This window comes from Theobroma cacao, chromosome 9 (assembly GCF_000208745.1).
Source record: "Theobroma cacao cultivar B97-61/B2 chromosome 9, Criollo_cocoa_genome_V2, whole genome shotgun sequence".
Taxonomy (NCBI): domain Eukaryota; kingdom Viridiplantae; phylum Streptophyta; class Magnoliopsida; order Malvales; family Malvaceae; genus Theobroma; species Theobroma cacao.
In genome coordinates this window covers 1,720,955-1,742,336 of record NC_030858.1, presented here as the reverse complement: position 1 = coordinate 1,742,336, position 21,382 = coordinate 1,720,955, and the positions used below count along the sequence as shown (strand labels likewise).

At 34.6% G+C, this 21,382-nt stretch overlaps 3 protein-coding genes across 4 annotated transcripts; 2 read left to right on the top strand and 1 right to left on the bottom strand.

Annotated features, from left to right (window-relative positions):
- LOC18587882 (protein ABHD17B) lies at positions 69-3,602 on the top strand. Its single transcript, XM_007011922.2, has 5 exons — positions 69-834; positions 1,867-1,903; positions 2,150-2,386; positions 2,481-2,528; positions 2,871-3,602. Exons 1-5 carry the CDS (start codon positions 536-538, stop codon positions 3,147-3,149), a joined length of 900 nt encoding a protein of 299 aa, XP_007011984.2. The 5' UTR covers positions 69-535; the 3' UTR covers positions 3,150-3,602.
- Positions 11,243-15,768, top strand: LOC18587881 (two-component response regulator ARR18). 2 transcript variants are annotated; one of them, XM_018126598.1, is made up of 7 exons: positions 11,243-11,397; positions 11,514-11,787; positions 12,179-12,331; positions 12,582-12,974; positions 13,083-13,159; positions 13,631-14,896; positions 15,486-15,704. In XM_018126598.1, the coding sequence occupies exons 2-7, from the start codon at positions 11,640-11,642 to the stop codon at positions 15,558-15,560; spliced, it is 2,112 nt and encodes a 703-aa protein (XP_017982087.1). In that variant the 5' UTR covers positions 11,243-11,397; positions 11,514-11,639; the 3' UTR covers positions 15,561-15,704. The 2 variants fall into 2 exon arrangements, with proteins under 2 accessions (XP_017982087.1, XP_007011983.2); XM_007011921.2 differs by having other exon boundaries at positions 11,243-11,787; positions 15,486-15,768.
- LOC18587880 (calmodulin-binding protein 60 E) lies at positions 16,222-20,912 on the bottom strand. Its single transcript, XM_018128306.1, has 7 exons — positions 20,488-20,912; positions 19,764-19,839; positions 19,314-19,372; positions 18,570-19,063; positions 18,098-18,258; positions 17,759-17,962; positions 16,222-17,318 (listed from the first exon to the last, which is right to left on the bottom strand). Exons 1-7 carry the CDS (start codon positions 20,583-20,585, stop codon positions 16,593-16,595), a joined length of 1,818 nt encoding a protein of 605 aa, XP_017983795.1. The 5' UTR covers positions 20,586-20,912; the 3' UTR covers positions 16,222-16,592.

The window sequence follows — 21,382 nt, the reverse complement described above, 5'->3', positions numbered from 1 at the left end:
CAAAACAAGGTGTTGTCAATCAGTGAAAAAATAGAAGCCAGATCATCATGAAGCCAGCCATTGCTTCCAAGCCCCTTGAAAGCAATAAAACAAGAGGAAGGAAGGGAAAAAAAAACGAACAAGCTTACTAGCTTAGCTAATATTTCTAGGCCCCTGTTCCTCTCCGGCAACACTTCCAGCTCACCCGCTTAGATCGGATCCAATTTCCCTTTCTCTTCCATCCCCTTTGATTTTTCACCTTTGGATTTTTGCTTTTCATCATCCCCAGTAAAACCAAATGCTATTAAACAAAACTGAAGAAAAGAAAAGAAAAAGATAACCCACCAATCAGCCGAGAGGCCAGAACCCAAAAACCACTCCCCCACAAACAGAAAATTTGCCAAAACCAAAAACACAAAGTGAAAACTCAAGGAAACATAACAAAAACAATACCTTCAAGCAAAAAAAAGGCTGTTGCCCATATGTTCATTGCATGTGTTTTCCAGTTCCATATTTAGAAAAACTGGGTTTTTCCTTCTCTTTGGTGTGGTTGTAAATGGGGAATGTGACGTCGAGTGTGGCTGCAAAGTTTGCGTTTTTTCCACCAGACCCACCGACGTACGATGTTTACAGCGAAGAAAATGGGAAGCTGGTTTTGCCAGGGGTCTCGGCTGACAAGAACATGGATGTTCATTTGCTTGATACCAAAGGTGGCAATAAGATCGTAGCAACCTTTTGGAAACACCCTTTTGCCAGGTTCACGCTCTTGTATTCCCATGGCAATGCTGCTGACTTAGGCCAGATGCATGAACTCTTCATTGAGCTCAGAGCCCACCTCCGTGTCAATATTATGAGGTACCTTTCCTTTATTTGTTTCATTGTTTTGTTTTGTTTTTATTATTATTATTATTATTCTGGCTTTTGATTGATTTGGGAGATAGGCTTTCATCTTTTATTTGGATTTTGATTATGGTGAAATGGGGTTCCACCCCCTCTTCCCTTCCCCCCCAAAAAGGGCTATTTTTTTAAAAATAAATTGTTTTGATATTGGTTTGAGACCAGTTTTTGGTTTTTGCTTTGTTATTCTTTTTCTTCTTCCAACGTTATGTTTTTGGTTTAATGTATTCTGAGTTCGGTAGTTCTGTTGTTGTTACTTGTTTTTGCTTATGTTGATGTGTTCTGTCTGTGGCGACTTATCATAATTTCCTGTTGGAGGAACATGTGTTTGTCGTATGGAACTTCTTTTTTAGTTTTCAATTTGTTTTCTTTTTTGTCTTTGCATATTTGGGAACCATTATTTTCGTCAACTTTATTTATTATAGAAAACCAATTTTAGATGTGCTGCCCATAATTGCTTCAATTGAAGGTCGGTCGGCTATAGCTTTTCCTTTTCCTTCCTCCCTCTGGAATTAGCATCTGAAACTACAATGGAAAAGAAAAGTAAAATGAAAATTAGAAGAATTATGATAGTAATTTTCAATTTGATTAATGTTTTTGTTTTCATCAGAGCTCTCATATTTGCTAGCCTTCTTTTTCCAAGAGCTGTCATGAAATGGCTTCAGCTCCATTCGTCCTACGCATAAATTCTTAGATACCTTTTTCCCACCAAAAGAAAAAAAGGGAAAATTAAATATTGAAAATTTTGGTTGTTGGTGATGTTTCATGATAGTATCACTTTCTTTTCTCTGTGACTACTGACTAGATTAGGAGGTCCAGTTATCTTTCAAATTGTATGTAAAACGCTAAGGAGCTGCTTACCCAAATTCGTAGCTATTAGCTAACATAATTTTCTCAGGGTAGAATCTGTCAGATGTGGCTGTGATGTGATAACATTGACTAAGAATCTTCCTCTATTATTAACTTTATCTTTTTGCTTTTGTTTTGCAGTTATGATTATTCAGGATATGGAGCATCATCTGGCAAGGTAAATGAATCTTTGAGATTGTCTGCATTTGTATTTTCTTGTATCTCTCTTTGTTTTGAGGGCTTACAACACTTTGGATCAACTCAAATTGCTTGAAAATTTTCTATGAACAGGTTTTTAGCTAATAAAAAAATAACTGGAATCAAGGAAAGGACTGATAACTTAGCTGGCCAAATCTTTATTCAAGTCGTTTCCTGCCTGACTAATTTTATAACTGATAATATGCTTTTTCTGCAATTGCACTAGCCAACTGAGCTCAACACATATTATGACATCGAAGCAGTGTACAATTGCTTGAAGAAGGAATATGGAGTTAAACAGGAAGACTTGATAGTGTATGGCCAATCTGTTGGAAGTGGGCCGACTCTGCACTTGGCTTCTCATTTACAGAGACTAAGAGGAGTTGTTCTTCATAGTGCCATCCTTTCAGGCATACGGGTCTTGTATCCTGTCAAGATGACATTTTGGTTTGATATTTTCAAAGTAAGTTTGATTTGGTGTTCCTGTAATCTTCCGTTCTGCTGCAAGCTTAAATGATTTGGTTTGTATTGAGGAAGCTCTTTCCAAATATTTACAGAATATAGACAAAATACGGCGGGTCAACTGTCCAGTTCTAGTTATACATGTAAGTATCTTTTCTTCTATTTAATTATTTTGGTTAATTTCTTTAGTCATATTTCCTTCAATTTGTGGAAATCCGTCTTGTAGACAGAAGACCATTAGCACTCACATTTAGTTAATATCAGCAAATTCCCTGTTAGGTTTGATATAGTATTTCACTTTGATATGTTTCATATTGAATAGATCTAATAAGTTTTATCATGTTGTGTAATCCTCCTAGATACTCTCAATAAGGAAAAACTGTTAGAACTTTTGGTAGTATTATCCTCCAGTTGCATATGAGCTAAGGTTCTTCTAATTTAATCTCAGGCATCATTGATGCATATTTGTTGATCAACGCTTGCAGGGTACAAATGATGACATTGTTGATTGGTCTCATGGAAAGCGATTGTGGGAACTTTCCAAGGAAAAATATGATCCTTTGTGGGTCAAGGGTGGCGGCCATTGCAACCTTGAAACTTATCCAGAGTACATTAAGCATCTACGCAAATTCATAAATGCGATGGAGAAGATATCCATTACAAAACCAACAAAACAACTTACCTCTACCCCCAGTCTCACAGAATCTAAACACAATAAATGCTTGAGATTTAAGAAAAAGGTAGCTGTACCGAAAAAGGAGTGAGTTGGAACAGGTAGTTTCCATTGTAATTTTGAAGACCAGCTCCCAGAATTGATCTACTGGCTAGCCTGCTTCATGGACCCAATGACTGGCAGCCAAGGTTGTTGTGCTTGATCTGTTTCTCGGAGATTGTGAACTGATAGGAATCATAGATATATATGTAGTCTTTTTGATCCAGATCCTGTTTTTGAACCATTTATGTGGGTAGGGAGTTCTTGCTCTTTCTTGTGGCCATAAGTGTTCCATCAGAAAATCCCAGAGAACATGCTTCTAGGTCTGGGTTTCACTTGTGACAGTTTGTCTATGTAAAAACTATCAAACATTTAGAAAAGAAAAAAGGGAAATAGGTGGATTACGTTACTTCAGTTTCATATTAGATTCAATTTGTTTATCCGACTTCTGTACCTTTTATGTTTTTGTCTAATTATGGATAAATACCAGCTTCAATTTCATCCATGTCCTGTATTTTTCCCATGATACTACAGTTTTCTCTTCTTGATAAAAGTTTCACCAAAACCTTGGTGAAGGAGGAAACACCCATGGACCCATGATCCAAACCTCCATTCAAGATGGACCCAAATCTTGTAATTCTACCCAAATCCTGAAAATCAGGGCCCAACCCATTAACAATGACGGCCTTTCCTGATGCAATACCTGTTGGCAGCTTGAATGGTGATTTGTAAACATGTTGCCCACAATCACATGGGGCCCAAATGAAAACCAGCCACTAAAAACTAAACCATTGAAATTGAGATGCACTCCTTGTTGATTCAAAGGTTTTTTTTTTTTTTTTACTATTTTTTTNTCTTTTAGACGTGTCAAAAGGTTTTTTTTTTTTTTTTTTACTATTTTTTGTGTAGTTGGGCAAAGTTTAAGAGTCAATTGGCTAAACAAATATGTTTGTTAAGAAAAAGAACAAAGAAAAAAAAAAAAGGTTTTTATTCTTTAATAAATTTGAGCTAGGTCTTTGGTTTTAGTTTTCCTTTTTAAGTGTTCATCCATGAACAACAAAATGACAGCTACCTAGCTAGATATGCAATATCTACATCCCAAAGGTACACATGCCAAACTGCCCATTGATATCTCAACAATTTTAAACAGGATTTTAAAGGGCCTTTCAATAATATTATATATATATTTTTTATAACCAGCTATCAACGTCTCAATGTTACACACGGTTCTTCAAAAGATGTAGATTGAGATGTTTCAATCTTATATCGGACATATAGGAGGTCTTGAGACGTTGTGGCTTTTGCATACTCTATCGAATAATCTTTTTAGAGAAAAAGTAATGATTTCGTTGTTGGTGATATTAAAACAAACTCGATTTTGACTTAATTCACGTCAAAATACATTTAGAGAGAAGGGTTGTTTGTTAACCTTTAGGGAAAAGGCAATGTCCCCAATCTAATCATTATAATTACTTTATTATAAGGTTTATAAACATTATACTGATGCTACATTGAGATGGAAGCTCCTAGGAAGCCTCCCTGGACAGAATATTCTTGTGGAGACAATATTTATTGGGCAGATCCAACAATATAAGGTTAGAGTGAGATATTTATTTCTAAATTCCTATTTTTAATCAAACATATGACATGTTTTTAGTAGAAAATTTTGATGAAAATGACATAATAAACAATAGTAAAATGCATTGTTTGGTTCTTTTTTAAGCTATGAGGCTTAGGCTTTATTTAGGCTGAGTTGTTTTCCTACCTATTAAGACTAGCATGAAAGATTTCTCTTTGTTCATGAATTGAAAAAATGTTTTTATTTAATTTTTTATGATTTTGGTATTGATAGACAATCGAGAATTAAGAATCAGTAATTAGTGACTATGAATTCTAATTCTGTCACGTATACAAGATAAGGACAATTAGTATTAAATATTACTGTAATTACATTTTCATTAGGTTAATGATGAAAAAGTTACATGAAATTTATGAGTGAGTAAAGGTTAAAAATTGCTTTATGGGTATCACAAACTTTATCCTCCCAAATAGACCATAGATAGTCAACAAAAGAAAGAACCAAAAGCAGCACAAAGTGTGCGAGAAATTCCTACACCAGGGAACATGGAAGTTTGGAAACATATGCAAACAAAAAGAGAAAGCAAAAACAATAGAATCTCCAACATCAATGAATACAAATAAGGGGATAAAAAAAAAAAAGAGAGGCAAAACGGCTAAAAAGTCTTAACAGACCAAAATAAGACATAGTCATGATAAAAGGGAAGGGAACATAACATGTTTAATGGGGGATTCATGTCTCCAACTGCAAGTATTTGAAATAAGAAATTGGTGTCAAAACCCCCCAAATCAGCAAATGAAGCTTCAAACCAAGCAATGGGTACCCTTCAGATATCAGCAATGGGAGGTGTCTGCAGGTAGCTTAATTATAATTGTTTGATTAGTTGGGTGTGAAGCTTGTTGGCTGTTTTCCATCTGTATTATGTGGAATGAATCTTTTTTGTTTCCTTAAGAAACCCATGTGAGAATCCTTTTGAAATAATATATACAAAGAGTACTTTCCACTTTGAAAAAAGAAACCCTTTGTTTAAACGTTAAAACTCTCACCATCATCCACTAAGTTGGAGAGAGAGAGAGAGAGTTAGCCAAAATCCTTATGCATGATCACCAACTTCTCAAACTTTTATGAAGCCAAAACCATTATTATATATTGAAATTTCGAGCCACATGGATTTCATTTCTCCAATAAAAGAGCTTTCCCTCCACAGCAATGTAATGGGCATTCAAGTGTTTGATGATTTGTTCACATAATCCACTTTTTCCCCACCAAACAAGTTAGTTTAAAGTTCACCTTTCTTTTTGTTTTTCTTCTACTAATTAATGGTTCTTGTTATGTTATATATGCTGATTCTAATTTGGAAAATGATAGATATGAATTGAGAGTTGAAGATTTTGGGATATTCCATTCCATCCCAGTAAACTTCAAGCTTTTGTTAGGCTTGAAGTTGTAGTATTCATTTAAGATACATAGTGTTGGACTATTTGGTATGCCTGTACCCATATTTAAAAATAATAATTTTTTTTAATCATATGTTCCGCGAAACAGTTTCTAAATTATAAAATTTACGAGAAATTTAATTTCGATCTTATTAAAAAGAGACATTAGGATAATTAACTTTGTGGGGATCATTATCAGGGCCATACTACATATATGAAGTGCATCACCACTCATGTGGACCACTAGAATGCTTTATTCATTGTTTGATTAAAGTGAATTGAAAACCAAAATCTGTCTCATAGTTTTTGCTTTTACAAATCTCACAAGCCTCCCATTGGACAGCTTGGAATTATATCCATGCTGTTGAAAGACTAATTAAAAAAATAAGAGGTGGAGTCTGATTACTCAGGGGACTGGGGCCAAGCTTGTTCAATGAAATTGAGTCTAAGTGTGATTCAGACCCACCCCCCCCCCCCCCCCCTTCCCCTAATCCCATCATAAAATCATGTTCCTGGCTCTGAATCAACTCCCTCAACCTCATGGTTTACACCTTTTATCAACTTGGTGTCCATACCATGTTGTTAAACTTACTTCTAATTTCCATCATGATAGTTGATTAAACACCCATTGTTGCTTTTTAAATAGATATTGATATGAATAATGTCACGCGTTTTAAAAAAAGTAAATAAGATATTTCAATTTCAAATCAGACAAGTAAAAAAAATTTTGAAAGTTTTATAAGCATTATACTGCATATCCTATTAAGTTAATCTTTTGAAAAAAGAATGATGATTTCATCACAAAATAACATTAAAGTAAACCCGAACTAATCGCGTCAAATATTTCAAAACAAGAATTTAACTCTCGGGATATGAATCCCATTTCCACGAGCAAATAACTTGTCACTTTCTTCTTTCTTTCCCCCTTACTTTCGATGCTTTCAATCATCAAGTCAAACAGCAGCCCCTCACTTCCTAAATTGGAGGCTAATCCAACCACCATATATATCTAAATTACACTGTTTCCGTTTGATTCCGAATTGCCCCTGATACATATCCCGAATGGGGTTGGAGAGTTTTTGGAAGGTGATCAACAAAGCCAAATGAACAGTGACTTTGAAAGAAAGAATAGACCACATGGGGCTCAAAAAATATGTTCCATCAAAGGTAGCATTGCTGTATTTAGCTGGATGGCAACCAAATTTTGTCAAGGATCTTGGGTCATGGACATTAAAGTATTAATTAATCATTAAGCAACTTGCTTGAATCACATAACACATGTCTCACCTTGTTGGCTCTAAATACTTTTATTAGCTAGATGGCATCTAACTAATGGATTGTTAATTATGATGATATGACCTTTAATATTTCGTTACCATTCTTAAGCTATGATTTTTATTTTATTTTATTAACTTGAGGTGATTTGAAGTTCACATGAAATAGATCATGTTTGCCCCAAACTCCCAATACTTGCATAGTCCCACTAGGTAAATAAATCACTCATTTCACTTCCTAACAATAACCTTATGTTAAACTCAAGATCTATAATTAGATGTATAATCTTATATAAACAAACTATTATTCTCTATACATCATTAAAATAAATTTAACGTTATGACAAAAGATTATGTATAACTTAAAGTCACTCAAATTAGAATTTTACACCTAATTTTGTTAATTTTGAAGCACTCGAATTGCTCAAATTCAATTTAAATTTAATTACTCATATCTTCCCTAAATTCAGTTAAAAATTAACTTTTAATACTCGAACACAATTATTAACACGCATAAGAAATTCAAACTTGACATATTAAATTATAAATAACATGAGTTTCTTTAACAAAACTGGATTCAAACTTGAAGTTAAAATAAAAAAAATTAAATTAATTTTTATGTCTATTATTAATAACAATTAAATTAATAAATTAAAATTAACTCATAAAAAATAATTTAAAGTGAAAATTATATTCAAATTAATTAATTACAAAACATCATAATCCTGTATGAACGAGTGTAATAGCATCAAATTCTATGGTACTTAATCTTATCCCCAGCCGAAATGCGAAAGGGAGAGAAGCAACGGCAGGGGGGGTCAAAGCGTAAAAGGCAATCCAGTAGGTGCTGGTGCAGTTTTGCTTGATAAATACATATGATGGTGGAGCCCACAAAGTTCCGAATACCCAGCAAGTCCCTATCTCTGATATCCTGCGACCGACGTGTCGTTATCAAAAAAGGCTGCATTTCATTCTGGGTTCTGGACTCTGGAATCTAGCATGGGTCCCATCTTTAGACCGTCTAGCCAATGGGAAGATGAAACGTGGAGGTGTCGGCCTTTAAAAGCCGGACTGGCCCTGTCTTACCCACGATAGAGCCCAAAAATTAAAAATAAGAAAAAAGTGTACTTCTCTTTGGTACTTTTCGTCTGGGGACGCGCTGACCTATTCCCCTTTCTTACTCTCCTTTTTTATTGCGTGGGAATCAACCCCCTTCTTTGAATTTTACTATAAATTTGATATTTAAATGTTGAAATATGGGATTTTAATTAGAGGGTTGGATGAATATTTCATAAACGAATATTATTATATATTATTAATCTCATCAATCCAATTAAATAAGATTATAATATTTTACAATCAAATTTAAATATTGTTTTGATAATAAAATTATTATTTGAACACAATTATAAATAATGACACGATATTAGAGTATAAAATCATATATTTATAATATTCGAATATTCAATCAAATAATAAAGTTTCGGATTTAAGTATTTCAGAAATAATAAATACTTTGTTAGAATTTTTTATTTTCGGGTAAAATTCAGCAATGGTATTTTCTTGAATTAGTGAAAGCCAAAATAATTTTAATTCAAAGGAGTGTTTAAATCTAATGCTTGAAAAATGAGAAAAAGTCAACGATCATATTTAAATTAAAATAAAAGCACATGAGAAAAATGAAAGAAAAAAAAATAGAATTAATGAATGCACATGTTGAAATTGTATTTCGTGGATGCAACTTTTTATATCTTTTGCTATAACATTTTGAGTGCTATTACTGTCATACGCGTAATTACAACCTTATACTATAAGGAAAATGGATTATTTCAACACCATTTTTTAATATTTTTTCCTTGAAAATAAATAAAAAATATGAAATGATTGGGGAGTGAGTGGAAAACGAGGAAACAGGGTGAATAAACAAAACCAATCAATAAAATGATTTGAAAAACGTGCAATGTATTCAGACCTAAAATATATTATTTTTTAAAATGATTATCAATTTATGATGATATTGATAAAATATATTGTCCCTACAACTTCTACTAATTATTTAAAAATTATTAGTAACAAAAATATTTAGGGAGATAGAGTAGCTAGGGCTGGAGAGAGTTATATAATGAGATAGATCACTGACTATGAGGTTAAACAAATGAATGTGATCATGATTAGCCAATAACAAAAATCAAGCAGCAAAACAACACACATTTCTACTATATTGATTGTGTGAAGAATTTGGTTTTTTTTTATGATATTTTTTTCTATTTAACTTTATTTGAATTTTAAAAAGATTAAAATCTGATTTTTCATGTTAATTTATTGATTAAAAATTTTAAAAAATAACATGTTGAAGTCAAAAAGAGAATCTGATTTTTTTAATAATTTTTGTCTAAAATTTAAGTCTTAAAGATTAAAACTCATAAAAAAATAATTTATTATGTTTCAATTGAAAATAAATAAATAAATAAATTTTTAATAATTTGATGAAATAACTATATCGTTTCGTATCGTACTCATGTTGTGCGTGCAATACTTTATTAAAACGATAAAATATATCGATAGGTATTATTTTTCATTAATATTATAACGGATTGTATAGTACGTAACGTATATCATATAATATTGATAACTATGAGTATAGCAAGCCATTAGAGAATAATTGTGTATTCATTTAATTTAGTAGATATAACTTATACTTAAATCGAATATTCAGATACAATACTTTGTAGAGTTTCTAAATTTTTTACATGATTATAAAAATTGATTTAGCTTGGGACAATTATCAATGGCAAAAAATGAAAGCATTTTTGTGCATGGATTCTCATTTTACTATAAGCAATGTTGCATCCTTGATTAATTTGAAGAGGTTTAATTTGGATACACAACTTTAAAATAAAATCGAAAATTCTTTTTGAAGGATTTATATTTGATGTATTATGAGTATATAACGAATTGACAAAATTTGATTTTAGATGCAATGGTAGTTGCTATTTTTCGAATGCTTTGATTATAAAATGACAATTATACATTTGATAAACTTCTTCAGATACTACAAAAATGAAGGACCGAACTGTCTTTTAACGAGCTTGAGTTTAAACATGGAAATTCTTGAAGCAAATCATGGGACTATTAAAGGAAATAATTTAAGCCAAAGAAGGTTATAACTAGCTTCCCAAAATAAGGCCAATTAGTATTTAAAGATACTAAATAATTATCATAATAATTAGTTTAGATTTTCTTGCTGACCATCTTTAGTAAATATAGCCCTCTTTTGTAATTAATTTTTAAATTTTAAAATTTGAAATATTTAAAAGTCTAGCTAAAGAAATAAATCCAGACTTAAACATGAAAAATTATGTTAAAGGAAATAATTATATCATTTTTCTCATTTTTATTCCTAAATTTTGTTTGATTTATTTTTAAATAAAGTATAATTATTCATTAAAAATGTAAAATAGTTCATATCGATTTTTTTATTATTAATTATTTACATCAAAATGTTATGAAATAATTAACATCGATCCTTCTTGACCAAAAAGGTTAAAAGACTGCATAAGGAAGGATTACCTTTAAAAAGGTTTATATTAGACACAAATAGACATTAATATTTTATTCGTTTTAGCTAAATCTAAAAGGACGGTCGAGATTTCATAATTGATTGAATCATGCGGCAGAAATGGTAAGGTCTATTTATGGTGGATTTGATAACGTTTCCACGATATTATTTCTTTGGAAAAATAGGGTTGCAAAAAAATATAGAAATAAATAAATAATAAAATAAAAAAAGGATGCTCTGTTCAGTTGACAAGAAAAAGCTAAAGACAAATACAGAGGAGAGAGAGAGAGAATTGAAACAGAAACTTTAAAAAAAAAAAACACAAAACAGACCGAGAAGGAGAAAGGACGAGAGTGTTGCACCCAAAAGATTAAAAGAAGAAAAGGTTTCTGTTTGTTTGGAGGGTTGAAACATCTCAGCTCTGTTTTGGCTATCAACATCATTGTCCCTTTGTACAGCTTTTACTTGCAAAGCTCTCTCCTTTTTTCACGGTTTCAGGCTTCCAATTCTCTCTCACTCTCAATCGTTGTCTTCGTACTTTTTTTTATATAATTTTTTTGCTTTTTAGGGGTTTTGGCTATCTGGGTTTATTTTGAAGTTTTGATCAACAGTGGATAAACTTACAAAGATTGAAAACTTTGGTTCTGTGATCTCTGTTTTCTTACCTGGGTGGTTTCAATTGCTTATTTTATCAATGGCTGTGGAGGAGAAAATGGGTGGTTCTAATGGTGAAGATGGCGGCAAGGACTGGTTTCCACTTGGTATGCGTGTTTTAGCAGTTGATGATGACCCTATTTGCCTCAAAGTTTTGGAAAATCTGCTTCGTAAATGTCAATATCACGGTTAGTTGTTTCTCTTTCTTTTTTTTTTCTTTTGAATTCTCGTGAAATTATCATTTTTTTTTTTGCTAAAAGTTTTATTTTGAATTAGAAATTCACTCTGATAAGTTATCTGTTTACCGTTCTGTTGTTCTCAAGCTTTAATTCAAGGTTTCGTTTTTGTTCTAAAAAAAATGTTGCTTAAATTGTTTTGATGTGTCTTCTCTTTGGGTTTATGGTGTGGTTGGTTTAGATACTATTTCTGTCAGGGAGATCTGTCTATTGTGCTTTGCAGTGTGAATTTGATTTGGATCTTTATAATTGTAGTATGCAAGTTTTGACTCTTAACATTGTTAGGACCTGGAGGCTTCCTTTTGACATGTCATTTATGGTTTTTTTTTTTGTTTGTGTGCAGTTACTACCACCAATCAGGCAATTACAGCCCTCAAAATGTTGAGGGAAAACAGAAACAAATATGACTTGGTTATCAGTGATGTTAATATGCCTGATATGGATGGCTTTAAGCTTCTTGAGCTTGTGGGGCTTGAAATGGACCTACCTGTAATCAGTAAGCATTTACCCTTTTTCCATTTATAGCACTGGATGATACTCATTTGTTTTTGCTTTTCCCCCCTTTTTCCTTTGAATTATTTGTGGAATGAATGAATTTTCTTTTTGTGACTCTTCATTCCCTTTAAAGGTTCAAGTTTAGTAATTTTCTAAAATTGTAATTATTCTAGGTTTTCTAAATTGAGCAAAAGATTATAATTGTTTCAGAATTTATTTAACATAATTTCTTTCTTCTTAATGAATTCCAGTGTTGTCAGCTCACAGTGATACCAAGCTTGTAATGAAGGGGATTACCCATGGTGCTTGTGACTACTTATTGAAGCCTGTTCGCATTGAGGAGCTAAAAAACATATGGCAACATGTGGTTAGAAGAAAGAAAACTGACTCTAAGGATCAAATTAAGGCCCCAAATCAAGATAAGGCTCGGGCAGGAAATGGAGAATTCGGTCAAACATCAACAGGCAGTTCTGACCAAAAGGTCAATAAGAAGCGAAAGGACCAAAGTGAAGATGAGGAAGAAGAGGGTGAAGATAATGGACATGAGAATGATGACCCTTCAACTCAGAAGAAGCCTCGAGTTGTTTGGTCTGTAGAGCTGCATAGGAAGTTTGTTGCAGCTGTCAACCAATTGGGTCTTGACAGTGAGTTTTCTGATGTTGAGATTAGTGTCTTATATTTCTGACACAGTAATCCTCATGCCCAACTGCATTTCTAATTTTAGTTTCCCTTTTCTTTTTATTCAAATGCAGAGGCCGTTCCAAAGAAAATTCTGGACCTGATGAATGTTGAAGGACTTACAAGGGAAAATGTAGCAAGCCATCTACAGGTAAGCCACTTTCCTCTGTTCTTTACCATCTGCATTATAGATTCTTATATATTGCCCTTGGAACAATTATCAATTAGTAGTATACATGTTAAGGTTATAAGTATGCATGGGATCTAGTTAAGAGGTTGCTGGTTCTGAAGAAAATTGGATACTCTATTGAGAATAGCTGAATAAAATACAATAGCAAATCTGGTAAGTGAAAAAGCTTCACTTACCATAGGCTCGTTATTGTCTCCTATTTAATTGGCTGTACTAGTTTATAAGAGAGAGAGTTTCTTTACTGTTCTACTCCATTGTAAGATCAACTCATAGTTTGTGAATTTATTGCAACTCCAATTCAAGCTGGTAAGAGCTAGGCTGGACCATACACTGGGAAAAATTCAGGCACTTGAATCAGGACCTCTTATAAAAATGTGCAGTGACTGGGTACTTGTCACTTCTTTAGGTTTAATGTCTTATGATGTCTTGCAGAAATATAGGCTTTACCTGAAACGACTCAGCAGTGTTGCAACTCAGCAAGCAAACATGGCTGCTGCATTAGGCAGTAAAGATCCCTCTTACTTGCGCATGAGTTCACTAGATGGCTTTGGAGATTTTCGCACATTGACTGGACCTGGAAGGCTTTCGAGTGCTTCTCTATCCTCGTACCAACCGGCTGGAATGTTTGGTAGACTGAACTCCTCAGCTGCTTTAAGCCTACGTGGGATTTCTTCTGGTGTCATTCAACAGGGACATTCTCAAACCTTGAACAATTCTATCAATGGTCTTGGGAAGATTCAGCCAGCTGTGTTGCCTGCAAACCAAAATCAAAATGGAACTTTGTTTCAAGGGATCCCAACCTCAATAGAGCTCAACCAGCTGTCACAGAACAAGTCCACTAACCACTTTGGAGAATTTAATCGTGTTAATGATCCAAATGTTTTTGGTGTTGCCACTAACTTCTTTGATGCCAGAGTGCCAGGTGGTAGCTCAAGCAATTCTCTATCTACTGCCTCAGGCAACCCTTTGTTGTTACAAGCAAACACACAACAGACACACACTAGTGGTTCATTTGGAAATCAATCATCTCATGGTGTGGCATCACTGAATCAGGAATCATTTGACATGGGTGTTCGTGGTTCTTCTAATTTTCTTGATCATGGTAGATGCAGTGAAAACTGGCAGGGCGCAGTTCAATTATCCAGTTTCCCATCAAGTTCATTGTCAACAAGTGAAGCTTTCAATCACGAGCAGTTGCCACCTAATAATTTGCAGGAAAATCTCTCTTGGACGAGCTCTCATGTTAGTAACAGCCCTATTGATCTTTCTTCTTCCATGGCAAATTCAGCACGTTTGGATGACTCTAGAGGAGACATGCAGTGCCAAGTTGGCCTAAATAATAATGTTATCCAGAATATGGGTTACACGGCAAAGCAACAGTGGGGAGACCGCAGACATGATTACAATGGAAATTTAAATAATTCATTTAGCAGGCTGGACTCCCTCATTTCTGCAAGTGGTGCTATGATGGACCAAAGTAATGCCGTCACCAGTAAAAGGACTGATGTCTCTTTGTTCAGTCAGTTAAGTGGTGATGCTCCTTATGTTGTTCAGCACCCTGAGGGTGAGAAATCAGCTTTTGACGCAAAATTGAGGTCCAATGAGGACTATCTCTTCGAGCAGACAAAGCCACAAAGTGGTTTCAGTCAAAATAATTTTGAATCCTTGGAGGATATAATGAGTTCCATGATCAAACAGGTATGACAAGAGAACTTCCTTTGCCTCAGTAGTTTCATTTTTGATGTTTTCGTTTTCTTGTCCGTGTCATAGTCTAAATTGGGTGTTGAATGTGAGACTCTATAAAGCACGGTAAGCACAATAGTTAGGAGTACGAAGTTTGGCATAGATTAGATACAGATATAGAGCTTATATTGCCTTGACAAGTATTACGCTCCTTCCCCATGCTTATATTTTCCTTCTCCATTAGTTAACTATAACAATTAGTGCCAAATGGTGAAAATCGTGCATTCTTAAAAATTGTGAAAATGTTCATTTCTCTACATGACAAGTTATATACATGATAAGTTTTTGAGTCTCTAGAAGTACAAGGGATGGCATTCTTGCTATCCCAGGATCTAACTAGCAGTAATTGGCATTTGGAAAAGTAAGTGAGGACTAATTTGTCTCTGGTTAAGACTATTTAATTTCCTTGAAAATGTAGGAAAAATTATTGTGACTGAACCTGGTTTACTTTTAGCCTTGGTTAGGTAATCCTTTTGTATTTGTTAAATATATACTTATTCTTTATGAGCATAGATTCTTTAAATTGACTGTATCTGAGATGCAGGGACAAAATAATGAGACAGCGTTGATGGATGGGGAATTTGGGTTTGATGCATACCCCCTTGGGTCATGTATATGAGACAGTTGATGCTGATTCTTGAACAAAAGACGGTGACAATGGCATAAGTCTACCTCTCTTTATGAGAGTCTGTATCATTATGTAATTTATTCTCTATTGCTACATTTGATTTCTGGTTGAAATTGATGACAGCATCCTTTTTGGAATTCTTTCTCCATGTCCTTTTTCCCCATTGATGGAATAGTAGCTTGAGAAATTGACACTTTCAGTCTTTCTTAGTTCCTAGTTTCATTTGTATCTCGCTTCTCATAATTTTATTTGAAGGTAGTAGCTGTAAGGAAAAAAAAAGGGGCGTCTAAACCATCATTTGAAAATTCAAATTTTCAGTGTTTCACCAGGGAAGAAATATTTTCGATATTTAAATTGTTTAGATGGAAGCCCTGCACGTGTGCATTGAAAGGCTACATTGCTTTGCTATTGCCTCTTATCATTAAGATTAGCATTGGAGGTGTGCTTGAAGGGTTTATCTGCTTTTCTTGATTTGGATTGGTGTTAATTTTTTCCTTGATAGTTTGATACTTATTTTTTCTTGGGATCACTTGGTTTCATTCAGATTTAATGGTTCATTCAATTCCTATTCCATGTCATTAGCCCTGGAAGCCAACCATGGTGTTTTTTCCGCATCCTGAAAACAATCATATATCCTATTGCTTGGATAATCAGGAATAATAATATCACCTTCTTTGGGTTGAAACTTTACAAAATAAAGCTACATTTCCTTGTGGAAAAATAAAACGAATGAAATTACGTGTTAAAAGCATGAAAAACATTATCCTGTCAGGTATCTGGAACAAAGAGAATGGCATAAAAATGGCCTCTGAGCTTTCATATACAGAAATTCTTTTGACTTCTGATCTTCTCTCTACTTGTCATCAGCTTTCTTTGAGTGCCTACCAGATATTGGCAAAGATTAGAGAGCTTGGAATCATGCAACAATGTTTCCAACGATGGTTAATGATTTCTGAGCCACCAATCCTTTGTTAACCAGCTAAAAATATGGTAAAAAAAATAAGTTTAAAGCATCAGAGTCAACTAATCAAGCTCAACAAGCTGAGCTCTTCTCTCAGCAGCTCTCTTTCTTATAAATATTCCCCACCTTAAAGCAGCTTTCAACTTAAGCCACCCCACGACCGCCTTCCCTGAACCTCTGCCACGTTCCTGGGCGTAAGAGTGGTCTATCTGATGATCATAAGGTATGGTATAAGTGTAACAAGCCTCGTCAGAATGACCAAAACCGGCCCCCATACCAACTCCCACTCCAAATGTTTTCAGCAGTCTCTGCATGTCATCACTCTCCAACATTTCTGAACTCCTAAGCCGGATTTCCTCGGCAAAGAAATCTTCCAATCCCTGCCCATTCCTTGGCCTAGACCAATCTGCTGCAAAACCTGACACTCCGGCTGTAGAGTTGCCAATTTGCATGTAATTCGTGCTACCAGGTAATAGTTCTTTTTGATTGTTCATTGTCATTACTGCATTCTGATCAGACCTTCCAAAGGGAAATTCAATCAACTGAGGGACTGCATAGTGGGTATTATTATTCTGGCACTGTGGGCTTGGCTCTGAGGTGATATACTGCTGCCTAGTCTTCTGAGTAGTCGTGGTGTAGTAATCTGCATCGTGGTTGTTCTCATTTATTGATGCAGTTGAGGGATTTGTTCTCTTTGTACTTGCAAGGGAGTTGAGCACCGTGTCATCATATTCTATTACTTGATGCCAATTTTCATATGCTCTCTTCACCAGGGAATCTACAAAAACCTGTAGGCAAAATTTCATGTCAATGAGTTAAATTTTTTTCGCTGGGATATCCGAATAGGTAATATGAACAGTAAAAAAACAGGCCTGGAGCTTATGTTATGAAAGGCGCAATGCCAAAATAGCCGAGTGCCATGAAGAAATTGATTACAACATAGCAGACGTGAGAGATCTTGACAATCCATTCATTACATATTTTAAGGGACAAACAGACATTATTCTCCCTGCCTGGCCCGGTCCAGCTCAAACCCTTAGAAGACATCAATAATTCTGAAGAAAAATCTATTCTATCCTGTCAATTTACTTCTATATTTTTTATGCTACTTGTCGGTTCATCAGATATTTTGATGCAAGTTGCTTTCCAGTATCAATTTTAAAGAAAAGAATAGCAAAATAAATGTTGAGAAACGTCAGCAGCATTGCAAATATAAAGAAAATCTAACCTTTTGACTGTCGTTAAGTGATTCCAAAGCAAGGAATTGCCCATCAGAGATGAAGCCTCTGAGTTCATAAATGTGATTGAAAGCAACACCGGTGCTATTGGTTTGATCAGTGTAGTAAATGTAAAGCTTTCCTCCCAAGACGCAAGTCTTAGCATGCTCCACCGTATTCTCCCACATTCTATTGGACATTCCGCTTCCCAGGATCTATATCAGGAATTTGAAGTGATTTAAGAATTATCAATCCAAAGAAAGAAAGACTTTGAATATAGAAGTAAAAAGTCTATATGAAGACATATTGAGAGGGGAAGGCAGAGATCTAAGGGAAAGGAAATCCCTTACATTTCTTAATCTTTGTGGATCCCTGACAAGAAGTCGAAGAAAATCTTCAACTGTTACAATTTCAGCCTTTAACAGCTTTTTATGTAATGCTCCATCCTTGGCTATTCTGTCCAATCTCCATACTTCATCATGCAGTGCAGGTGGGTAATGTTTCTTGTACACTGCAAGTTAAAAAAGAAGGAAAGATCATGACAACACCCAGACTAATGCAAGTCAAACAGAAAAGCAGTAGGAAAATGCTGGAGATTTTTTAAAGAGCAGCAGCATGTGAAATAATTTCACCTAACGAAACTGGTTAATTGCATTAATCAAGAGGAGAGGACTGCTAGAGTGTTATATAGCAGAGAAAACAGCTGGAGAACTATTAAACCAAATGCAAAAGTAGCATATGGTATGATTCAGGACATGCAGCATGTACGGTTCCTAGAATTGCCTACCAATCACAATGCAAAAGCTCTACTGGAATACTCACATTCTCCCCTATGATCTTTAACAGCGAAAGCCTCTGTTTTAGCCTCACGCACACGAATCCCTTCACAAAACCCAGGAGCAATCTTCAAACCAAGCCTAAATTTTCTACTCCTAATCCAGCTTGAATTGTCAGTGAAAGTAAGATCTCCTAGAGTTCCTACTCCTTCCTTGAGGGTTACTTGTAATTCCCCAGTCAAAAGCGGCCTTTTCCCATCACGCTCTGTTACTTCATAGTTCTCAAAGTGCTCTTTACTCCAATCCTCATCAGCTTCCTCATTGAAGTCACCTTCTAGCACCACAACATTTAGTTTGGCTGCTGATTCTGGTCCAGTTTGCACCACAGTGCCTGTGATCACATCTAGCAAGACGACATGGATGGCTGCTCCTTGCTCACCCTCCACCTTCCCTCCTGTGAATAGGTGAGGTGGCATTCTTGTTCTGAATTGAAGTTGTAGGTTTCTTCCATCTGCACTTTGTAGTCTCGGTGGTGAAGACCTGTTATAGGTAGGACTACAGTTCATTAGAAATATAAGACACCCAATTCTGTTTGTTTAACAAATTGAGGAAACTTTTAATTACCAAAAACACATTTTTGTTCTTCCTATATAACTCATTAGGATTACCAGAATCTGTTTCAGGCATTCATCAGGACGTCTATCACTACTGTTTATGAGCATCGTGAGGCTCAAAGAGAGAAAAAGAGAAATTCTAATTTTAATCCCCAAATATTGGTGTAGAAACAAACCTTCCAGTCAATTTGGCATTCCCTATTCTTGTCAAAGCCCGCTCCACTTCCTCACTGACCTGAAATTCATTCAAAATGCAGTATCAGTAGGAGCAGAGTCAAGATATAACACAAATATATTTCTTAGTACTGTTACTTCACTGAAACAAAAAAAAAAAAACCAAAAAACAAAACTTTACCCTCAAGATACAAGCCAAAATGAAAAATAGCTGAGGCAGCATCATAAACAAATGCTGCCTATTATAAAAAAAAATTTACATGAGCAGCATGCAGGCTTGGTTGCTGAGAACAGGCAATGTTCTCCAACGTTTTTCTTGATGAAAAACAACAGTAAGACTTCATTGAGACAAGAAATAATTCTAAGAAGGGATTGATGAATCCCATTGCGCAACAATTTATATGGGAATAATTCTGCAATGGCTAAGTACTGCCAAGAAACATTTGACTCACAATTCTGCGTAACATAGGCTCCAAAGATGAGCAAAGTCTTTGCATACTATCCACCTTCAGAGCTTCCACTATTACACTGCATGTAGATCAATTTGTATATCACAGTAGTGGACTTGCAGAAAAATTTGGCATTCAATCACTTGCAACAAAGCATGTTAAAAAAAACTCACAAGAATTAACAAAACCTGTTCATCTACTTGATCTTGAACTGTGAAGTTATTGAAAAATCTATAACAATTTCGATGAGAACTAAATCAACCCCTAAAGATTTTGAATTGTTTTTTGCAGAACTAAGAATGAACACAATGTGTTCATACCAGTTCTTGACATAGCCATCTCCATAGCTTTCTGATTTATTGAAGTCACTGAATCTTCTCTGGCATTTGAGACATACAAAAAACAAGAAAGAAAGAAAACTAGACGATCGCCTGAATCAAAGGTCAACCTTTGTTTAAAGGTGTTCAACAGTGCAAATAATCAGATATATATGTGGTCAAGAAAACCTGATTCAAGAACTCAGGCTTATATCAATCAAATTTGATCTCTAACACTAGATATTTCTTAGAAAGAGCAAATCATGAATCACCCAAAGCGGTAGAGTCCATCCAGATCATCCAAAGCAATTCAAGCACTTCAGTCGAAAAGTCAAAACTTAGTTTCTATGCTAGGTAAAAAACAATATGAAGATCGCCCATTAGCAAAAGTTTGAAACTTGAAGAAGTACCTTGCCAAAGCGGGTAACTTTGGTTTTTTGGGTTCTGTCAGGTAGTCTGCATCTCCAACACCCTCCTCGTATCCTCTCTTGTTCCTTGAACTTTCCATATAACCAACTCTCTTCGACCTCTACTTTTTGTATTGTTACTTGGAATTAGAAGGAAAAAAGGGAAAAAAGAAAAACAACCCAAGATAGTTCTAAAGATCGCAGGAAGCTTCAAAGAGCAAAACTTTAGAACGTAACTCAAAGTTTGCTATATCAAAGTCCAAAGAAAGACCCCATTTATTGTTTTTATTATAAAAAGAGAAAACCCCACACTTAACGACAATTATAGATCTAGATGCTGTAAAAATAACTGATATTACAAGACAGAAAGATCTGTTTTTGGACAGTGTTTTTTGGATAGATCTAGATTTATAGTATTTTATTTTATTTTTTGTTTGTGATCAAATATTATACTAATAGCTTTGATATAATTGAAGAAGAACACAGCTGTGTTTTGTGTTTTGAGGGTGGATGCATGAACGTTGAAAGTTGAAACCGCGTCTGCTGGTATCCTACTGTCGTTTTAACTCAATTGCTACGCATGTGGCATTTGACTATTTTTTGTCTTTCGTTTCTCAGGGAAAGTCAATGGTTGGTCCACGTATATCCATTGCTGACAATATTTACATGTTTGTCTGTTTGGATACTCACCAAAAACAGAAAAATTCTACTATGTTTTCAGATTAAATGTACCACTGAAAACTCAATGTTATCTATCTACTTCTTCATCCTAAACTCAATGAGTGAAATGGTTGATCAGGGATCATTGTTGGGTCAAGTTCATCCATTTTCATCCTATCTTAGACCTAATAAAGATACTGAGATGATTCCATTTTCCTAATGTTCAAAATTATTTTCC

Bases quoted from the DNA above. Each gene is read 5' to 3' on its own strand.
- LOC18587882 (XM_007011922.2), top strand. From the start codon at position 536: ATGGGGAATGTGACGTCGAGTGTGGCTGCAAAGTTTGCGTTTTTTCCA. The intron at 835-1,866 runs GTACCTTTCCTT...TTTGTTTTGCAG, and splicing joins CTCCGTGTCAATATTATGAG to TTATGATTATTCAGGATATG. The intron at 2,529-2,870 runs GTAAGTATCTTT...CAACGCTTGCAG, and splicing joins GTCCAGTTCTAGTTATACAT to GGTACAAATGATGACATTGT.
- LOC18587881 (XM_007011921.2), top strand. From the start codon at position 11,640: ATGGCTGTGGAGGAGAAAATGGGTGGTTCTAATGGTGAAGATGGCGGC. The intron at 12,975-13,082 runs GTGAGTTTTCTG...ATTCAAATGCAG, and splicing joins CAACCAATTGGGTCTTGACA to AGGCCGTTCCAAAGAAAATT. The intron at 14,897-15,485 runs GTATGACAAGAG...TCTGAGATGCAG, and splicing joins TGAGTTCCATGATCAAACAG to GGACAAAATAATGAGACAGC.
- LOC18587880 (XM_018128306.1), bottom strand. From the start codon at position 20,585: ATGGAAAGTTCAAGGAACAAGAGAGGATACGAGGAGGGTGTTGGAGAT. The intron at 19,840-20,487 runs GTACTTCTTCAA...ATCTACATGCAG, and splicing joins AAGTTACCCGCTTTGGCAAG to TGTAATAGTGGAAGCTCTGA. The intron at 19,373-19,763 runs GTGAGTCAAATG...AATGAATTTCAG, and splicing joins AGCCTATGTTACGCAGAATT to GTCAGTGAGGAAGTGGAGCG.